The sequence below is a fragment of the Pinus tabuliformis genome, chromosome 2_2 (genome assembly GCF_031772625.1).
Source record: "Pinus tabuliformis cultivar Carrire ecotype Pingquan chromosome 2_2, CPIR1, whole genome shotgun sequence".
Taxonomy (NCBI): domain Eukaryota; kingdom Viridiplantae; phylum Streptophyta; class Pinopsida; order Pinales; family Pinaceae; genus Pinus; species Pinus tabuliformis.
Genome location: NC_142300.1, coordinates 162,388,038 through 162,396,979, shown reverse-complemented (window position 1 = coordinate 162,396,979; position 8,942 = coordinate 162,388,038). Strand labels below are relative to the sequence as shown.

Below are 8,942 nucleotides of genomic sequence, written 5' to 3'. Positions count from 1 at the left end.
GGTAGTTTGTGTCTCACATCGATATAGGCCATGTTTTGCATTGTTTCCATTAGATTAACTCAGTTCCGATATGAACTGATTATACCCTTCTATTGATTATTTTCTGGTGTTGGGATTATTTCCGGATCTCTGTGTAGTCATAACGGCATTAACACCGCCATAAGGCTTATAAGTGAGGCTCGGCAACCGCAAGATAATTTATGTGTTAAGTTTTTATCGTATACAGAAAAAGTTGAGTTGCAACAAATAGATATGCTTTCTATCCAGTAACATATTATATAAAACTTTTTAAATATATCACGGATTTAAGAACATTTCATTCTATTCCAGTTTTCAAAATTTTAGTGTTTAAAATGGATTTTAGTGTTTATTCTATTATTATGTTGTTCTTTTTAGATTATGGTATATGGAGAGAATTAGTGTCTTTACTCTCCTGGTTATGTTTGTAGGGAAAAAATATGTCCTATAAATAAATGGCATCTTATTTTTCCTTTGTTGAAGACTCTATAGAGCCCTCCCCCATGGAGTGTGTGGGTTACGAGTAGTATGTGCATCTCCCCGAGCTCAGTGCCATGTGGAAATTCAAGGAATGGCCTGGTTGGTCTAGAGAGGGGTTGGTAAAGGCTACCTTACAGTCATTGGAGATTACTTTTCGGTTTGTTCCGTCTGTCCTCTGTGACACAAGGACTTACATTGACAAAGAGGAATGGAAGAGAAGGCTTGAATCCTTAATTAGTTCCCAGATTGAGTTGATTTCAATGATTTGTGAAAATGACAAGCAGGTTCCCACTCTTCAGTTGTCAGTAAGTAGTGGTATTCTTGCTAGGAAAGTTTTCCACGAGGTATGGCAGAGACCTGGTGCTTTACCTGTGGTTAGCAGAACAAGTGAAGAGAGCTTACTTCCTCGTTTGGGTAGATGGAAAAGCGCTGAAGCTATGGTTTCTAGAATATGGCTTGCCATTGAAGGCCATATGCAGAGGACTCCCTTCACTTTAGGTCTGGGGGAACCAAATATGTCAGGTAAGCCTATTCTTGAATATGATAGAATCTGCAAGCCAAGATATTTGCACTCTTTAAAACAACATAAACAGTTCCATAATCTAGAAGATGCCAAACTTTGCAATGTCCTCCAGATCTTTGAGGCCTGGGTATTTGTAGGCCAAGAATTGTTGCAGAGAGTATATGAAAGAATAGACTCTGGGGATTTCGTAGGAGCATCCAAAGACTGTTGGATGGTTGAAAGGATGTGGAACATGCTCACAGAAATTGTGAACTTGCTTCTAGTGATGGACCCTGATGATTTCCTTTGCCTTAAACACCAGTTGGCAATTAGCAGCACTAGTACGCTTGCAGGCGCATATTGCCTTCGGTCTGCCCCCCTTAGAGACCTTACAAATGCATGCAAGGAACTAAGGCATCTGGTGCCCAAAGTCATCGGTGTTGAGGCTGATCCAAAGGGTGGACCAAGGCTCCAGGAGGCACTTATGCATTTGTTTCATTCACATGGACTGCGCTCACATGACACTTCAGGTGCTTACCATGTTGCAACAATACATGTTCTGTTGGCCTTCCAGGCAATAGAAGCCGCGGTGAAAAGGTTTTTCTTCTCATATCAACAGCTGGTAGTAACAACCATGGGTAGCACTGAAATGAATGGTCCATCATATCTAGGTGCTTGTGATGCCCTACGTCAGATATATTTTGAACCACCTTATTTCCCTAGTGTGGATGGTGCAAAGACATTTTTGGGTTACTTTTGGCACTAAAAGTTACAACTATGGTGGATGGTACACTGGAAGATCTACAGACAAATCAAGTGAAGTTTACAAGAGAAAGAACAGTGCCTTCAATTTTTCAATGTATTACCCCAAATTCATACATACACTTTTTACATTGATAGTTTTGAATACTATACATAGAATTATATTGGATATAGGATTAGACTAATTTTTGTTCATCCCCATCAGTAGGAGCAATCAATAGAACAGTGCTAGAAATTTGAACAATTTTTTTCCCCTCTACAACATGGATAGGATACTAAGGATTCATAGTGTGCAATTCCTCCTTTGTTAAATACTGTAAAAGATTGTCCAAAATTAAAAAGGTAATTATTAAAATTATTAAATTTTACGAGTTGTTTCTTTTTATAATTTTATAATTCTTTACCTAAATTCTATGATGAGTTTAACGATATTTATATAATTCATTATATAAAAAGATTGTAAGAAAAAAATAAATTATATTAATAAAATTATAAAAAAGAACTATAAGTTTTATATGGCCATGATTGTAAAAAAAAATTGCATTTCCTGCATTTTCATGATAGCTATTATCAAGTTAGATAATAGGAATTACAAGGATTGAGAAATAATGCAAAAATCATGATAATGTTATGGAATTCAATAAGAGAGATTTATTTCTGATAGACTATTACAAAAAAAATTGACGTTGTTTTGGTAATGGCTAAATAAATTTTTACTCTAGAGATAAATACAGAGAAATTTTAACCTTAATTAAAAACCTGTTAATTTCAATATCAAGCCTTCCTACAATTATCTAAGGCTACCTAAAATTTAAATTTAATATGCTTCATAAAATTCAAGTTTCAATACCTCCGCGAATATACTGACGTAGCTCAACTAGATTTGTGGATGCCACTTCATAAACACAACAGTGGTATTGGAAAATATTATGTCATCCTTCTAAATAAATACTTTTTCTTTTATATGGCACCTTTTAAAACGAGGATACCGAACGTCCCAGCAATGGAATTCGAACAAACATAAGACATATTTCTTTTGTTTGTTTTAGTTGTAAATGCCACACTTGTTTTTAGCACTTGGTATATATATGTAAATATATATATATATATGTGTGTGTGTGTGTGTGTTGGGGGGGCATGTTTATATCTGTTTGATATAAGTCTAAGTGAAACACAAATTTAGTAAAAAAAAAATTATAAACAATATCTTAACCATATATCTCATCATCAACTAATCTAAATTATAAATTAACTATAATATCTAATCCCTCTTTTTTATTTTCCAAGAGCCGCCCATCCCAGCTAAAGTATAATATTACTTCCAATTTCTGAAAAGGAATGATTGCTCGGTAAATCAATTTAATGTGCAGGGTGTTTCAAAGAAAGTTGCAAATATGGTTGTAAGTGTTAATGTACACGGTTATAGTTGAGACCAAAGGTAAAGCGCCCCAACTTTCATCCCAACCCAACTAAATTATAATATAGGTGCAGTTGTTGAAAAGGAGTACTGTCCTAAAAAATGAGTCCTCAAATATGAGTTTAATGACCATGGTATTGGAGGGAAGGTAGTCGATATGCCTATAAGGGTTAATGTACATAGTTATAATTGTGGGTGAAGATAATAATTAATTTATTTTATTTTTGGCCTAAAATTTAATGATTTTTGTTTTTTTATAAGATTGTAGGTTTTTTATTAAATTATATTCAAAATTTTTATAATGCAATTTTTTATTGGGTAAATTATATTTTTGAATGTATAAATAAATTTTGTTCTTCAATACTAATTTGTTTTAGTGAGATTGTAAATTTTAGTCAAATTATTTATAGTATAGTATCATTTATAAAATACGTTGTTCTTTAATCATATAAGTTTAAATTTAGAACATTGATAATGCATATTGCTTATAATCATTCTCTCTCCTAATATCTATAATTTGGCTTAACAATTATCATTTTCTTGCAGATTGACACACGATTTGCTCGCTTGTGCAGAGCCTAACCCCACGGTTTACAGAGAACAAAAACAATCACTGTAATTTTTCTTTAGTGGGTGACTGGCAAACTTTAGTGAATTGCCTTCACCTCTGCAATTTTTTTCCATATAGTTCGGATTGTTTTAATAATCAATATTAGTAGGGCAATTACTTAGCCTTTACTTTAAAATTTTTACATTTCACACATAGCTTAATTAAGGGGAAAAGTAAGTGGCCATAATCCAAGTAAAATTGCTTTGATTTTCATAGATTTGTTAAAATTGATTTTTGATAACATAGTTTTATATGTTTTCTTAGTATAGGAAAAATATAAAAATTCTTTTGGAAAAAGTTTGCTTTAAGTAGTGTTTGGAGTTTTTGAAAGAGAAAGGAAATTTTCGTGAGATAATTAGTGGTCATGAGTTGTATGCGTCGGAAAAGATAAAGAGATTGTTTCTTTGATTGTCTTTGCTACGAAAGTTGTCATTTTATAAATTTTGCATTCTCTCAACTCTCTTAGTTAGGATATTCATTGAAAAAGGCAAAATAGTTTAAATCATCCTAGGTGCATTTTTTAGTGGATTTGAGTCGAGTCTACACACCATTCAGTTTCATTTACATGGGTTAATGTACATAGTTATAATTGTGGGTGAATATAATAATTAATATACCATTTAAAAACATTGCTTGAATCATAAATATTTTGATAATAATCGATTTATATGATAAATATTTTTATATAGATAATGTAATTTTTTTAAAATAAAAATTTATTTTTAAATACATTTTCTTAAAATATTTCCAAAATAACCCATTTACTTATAGAATTTATTTTACAATTCAAAATAAAAATAAAATAATACCTATATAAATATGAATAAAAAATATCATTACCCTTTCAACTATTAAAATTGTTTGTATATATACATAATACATTTCACAATACTGGCCATATAAAATTCAAAACAGTTAACCATTTAAAGTAATTCACTAACCACTTAACTAACTTAGGGATACCAAATTTCCATATGTATCTTATTTATTATAATACATTACATTTTTTTATAAAAAAAAAAAAAAATGTTTCATGCTATACTCAATGTAAACTAGCTAATATACCATTTAAGAACATTGCTTGAATCATAAATATTTTGATAATAATCGATTTATATGATAAATATTTTTATATAAATAATGTAATTTTTTTCAAATAGAAATTTATTTTTAAATACATTTTCTTAAAATATTTCCAAAATAACCCATTTACTTATAGAATTTATTTTACAATTCAAAATAAAAATAAAATAATACCTATATAAATATGAATAAAAAATATCATTACCCTTTCAACTATTAAAATTGTTTGTATATATACATAATACATTTCACAATACTGGCCACAATTACAAAAGAATAACTTGAATGAGAAAAAAAAACTTGAACCCAAATTAAAAAGATGATTATCAACTCTCGCAATAATATTTTAAAATCACTTTATTAAAATCGTTTACAAAATAGAAAATATTAAAATTGTGCTGGGTTCATATCACTCGTTTACCGAAATCTAAATTTTTTTGGGAATTTAACAACAATGTTGACAACTCTGTCAAATGGAGTGAATGAAATATCAAATAAATCTATCTAATAAGCAAATTCAAAGACGAAGGTTGGTCAAACAAATCCACATATTAAGAAAATTCAATGACAAGCTTGTTCGCCAGAGTATATTTGCAAATATTCAACGTTGATTTCAAAGATTTGACAGCGAGGATATTTCTTTCACAAATTGCAATTGCTATATCAAGTAAATACATATATTATGTAAATTCAATAACAAGGTAAATTTAACATTTATTTCTAAGATTCAAGCTTGTAACTTCCTCCAATCACAACTTGCTGGAATGTTTAGCCTTCAAAGTAGCAAGCCTAGTGGGTTTAGTGAGAGCAATGCTAGTTGAGCATATATGCTCTATGTATTGTTTGCGTGACTTGAACCCACGTGCTTTCAAGTCCTTTGGCGTGATTTTGGTCCTTTTAACCATAGCATCAACATTTATCTTTTTTGTTTTCTGTGGAAATTAAAACATTATCAATAAATATCAAAATCCACATAGATATAATGAAAATATGCGGACCATGTAACGAATATGAAAAGACAATGCATTGACTAGCTATCAACAAATATCAAAATCTATATAGATATAATGAGAATATGGGGAACATGTAACGAATATGAAAAGAAAATGCATTAACTAGTCATAAAAATATATGTCAATGTTATTATGAACTAAGATATGTAGTATATAACTTACCTCTCTTAATTTATCTTGAAGTCTAGGTGAATGCCGCAATGGTTGAGGAGAATGTGATTTTTGGTGAGTATCATGTCCACCATCATACATGTGCAAAGGTGTTTTGGGAAATGTATATTCATTACTCTGAACATTAGATTATACATAGATATAAGTATGAATCAAATAAAATTAAATGTAAAAATATGCTAAATTTACAAGAGTATAAATAGCTTACCTTGCATTGTGACATTGGACGTGAAGATGGTTCTAGCATTTGAACCATTTCATTTCCATTCTTCTTAAGACTTCGACAAGGGGTTTTCATTGATTGTGATGGTTCCAAAGGGAACACCTGCACCATAAATAAGAAATAACACACACACACATAATCAAAACAAATCAAGGATAACGATATATAATACAAAACATCCATTTCTCATCCCATCATTATGGTAAAACATAACAATTTATATATTAATGTTTTTAGTGGAATAGGTTATATGGATTAAAAACTTACTGGCCCAATAACCCCTTGAAAACCTTGAAATCTAGGTGAGCGGCGTAATAGTTGGTGGCTTGAACTTGGGGAATTTTGTTGATTAGGCTACGCATATCAATAACAATGAGTATAATAAATATAAATATTATTTAATGTTAAAATGTCTAAAAAATTAATATACGCAAAAAAATGGACTCAACTGTGTTGTCATTGTCTTGATTAGTTTCATCAAAGTTTAATATATAGTTGTGCCCATCTAATCTTTCTTCCCCCACATCATCAGGAACCTCAGTCCTTGCTTTCTCTTTTAAAGCAATGTCTATGCGCTTCATTGTCTCCATACGTCTACGAGGTAGACTTTGATCCCAACGTTGAATTTTTTCACAAATCCTTTGCTTTGAAGTATCATTAAGCTGATCAAATGTAACAACTGACTGTGAAAACAAGTTTCAATGAATTTAGTCCACAACAATAAATTAATACTAATAAAAAACATATACAGATAAATACTAATAAATACTTACAGCTGAAAGAATTTCATCATTGACAATATTAATAAAAAAGCATATACAAATAAATACTAATAAATACTTACAGCTGAAAGAATTTCTTCATTAACAAATCTTTTATATGCTTGTTGTCGTGCACGACATAGCCTTGCATCTAAATCATATTGTATTTTGGCATTTTGCCTTTTTACTACACTTGTAGATTTAACCGCCCATATAGCATTTGCATCTCTTACTCGACCTCTTTGACGTGGAGGAATTGGTGGGAGATTGTGGTTGGTAGCCCGATGATGATTAAGGCCAGATAGCTTAGATCGACTCAAGTTTCCCGCACAATCACCAACAAGACAAATGAACAATTGCTTGGTGCCTTTGATAGTTACCTCCCATTCATGTCTATTGTCCTCCATTTTCTTACTTCCTTATAATGAATATGTAAACAATATTGTTGTTAAAAACATCATAAAAACACTTTAAAATAAAAATCAATATTCATATATATTTTTTTGTGGTTACCATAACTATCAACTTTTAAATAAAACTGAAATATTTCCAAGATTTCATGGATAAAATTGAAGTAAACCCATTATTCTCATTTTTACCCCTAAATAAATATGAGATCTACCTTCAAAATAAAAATATAAACATGACACATAATTTGAACAAATTTTATTTTCGAAGAATAATGGATAAACTGAAAATAATGGGGAACTGAACTGATTTGATAACAGTTACGACAGGTTAGTTAAAATTTGAAATATGCAAATTATATCACTGAAACATGGAATGTTAAGAACTATCAAATTTGAAAATTAAGATTCTAAGAGGTCCCAAATTTCCATGAGAATAATTACCCTAAAGAAGACAAAAAAACATCCGAAAATTAAAATTACATGAACTTTTTTTTTTGAGATAATTAAATAAAACTGAAATATTTCCAGGGGATAAACGAGTTATCAGCGGATACTCTAATTATCACCACGTGTTGTGCGAATTATTAGGGAGGATATGCAGATCATATCCGAGTTTTCTGGGGTTTTACCGAAATTAATTTATATATATTTAAATTGAGAACGCTCCGATTTACCCAAGTTCGATTCTCATGGCGTTCTGGTTCGGCCGCCTTAAAATCATGTTCGAAAATAAATTGCTGAAGCGCCACGTACAGCAGGAGATCGTACCATTCCAAGCTTGCTTTAAAAATACAATGGGGAGTGCTAAATAACAACAGCATGTTACTGTGACTGCCTGATGTTATGCATTTTTAAAGATGTAAACTGAAGTAAATGATTTAACACTTCGATTATTATTCGATTTTTAAAAAATAAATTATATTAAAATTTTGAAATTAAATGTTAATAGTGAAACGGGTTTTTATTTAAATTTATATGTATCTTTACATTTATGTAATATTGATTTAAAAAATTAATATTATTAATAGAAAAATATTTTAAGAATTCCAATAAAAATATTTAAAATAGTTCAAATTAAAAAGGAACAGAGAAATTATGTTCATTATATAACAATAGTTCAAATATAGGAAACTTAGGGTCTGTATACCAAATTTAGAGTTCATAGACACTAAAAATATTACATGTTAAGTAAAGTATTAAAAGAAATGTTTTAAAACAAGAACACATATTGCAGAGCTAAACAACTCGGAATTTGGTTTTCAAATAGAGAGAATTCACATCCATACAGGAGATGAAACCAAGAGTTGGAAGTCTTGGTTTTCAGGTAGAGGGAATTCACATCCATACAGGAGATGAAACCAAGAGTTGGAAGTCCCCGGCCTGGTAAATGAAATACGTAAGTTGAAAATAAAACCTCAAACTACTGGAATATACCTGAAAGAGAGTTTGTTTTGATAGACTTGTATTTGCGCCTATAAGAATCAAAGCATCT

General features: G+C 30.5%; 2 protein-coding genes and 1 pseudogene across 2 annotated transcripts; 1 reads left to right on the top strand and 2 right to left on the bottom strand.

The window, feature by feature from the left end:
* Nucleotides 1–473: 473 nt before the first annotated feature.
* On the top strand, nt 474–1,766 carry LOC149191931 (nematode resistance protein-like HSPRO2 pseudogene; annotated as a pseudogene).
* Nucleotides 1,767–5,517: 3,751 nt separating this feature from the next.
* Nucleotides 5,518–6,627, bottom strand: LOC149191930 (uncharacterized). Its single transcript, XM_089406284.1, has 4 exons — nt 6,547–6,627; nt 6,265–6,381; nt 6,048–6,173; nt 5,518–5,804 (listed from the first exon to the last, which is right to left on the bottom strand). Exons 2-4 carry the CDS (start codon nt 6,352–6,354, stop codon nt 5,622–5,624), a joined length of 399 nt encoding a protein of 132 aa, XP_089262410.1. The 5' UTR covers nt 6,355–6,381; nt 6,547–6,627; the 3' UTR covers nt 5,518–5,621.
* LOC149191929 (uncharacterized) lies at nt 6,559–7,449 on the bottom strand. Its single transcript, XM_089406283.1, has 2 exons — nt 7,124–7,449; nt 6,559–6,962 (listed from the first exon to the last, which is right to left on the bottom strand). The coding sequence occupies exons 1-2, from the start codon at nt 7,445–7,447 to the stop codon at nt 6,693–6,695; spliced, it is 594 nt and encodes a 197-aa protein (XP_089262409.1). The 5' UTR covers nt 7,448–7,449; the 3' UTR covers nt 6,559–6,692.
* Between the last annotated feature and the right edge of the window lie 1,493 nt (nt 7,450–8,942).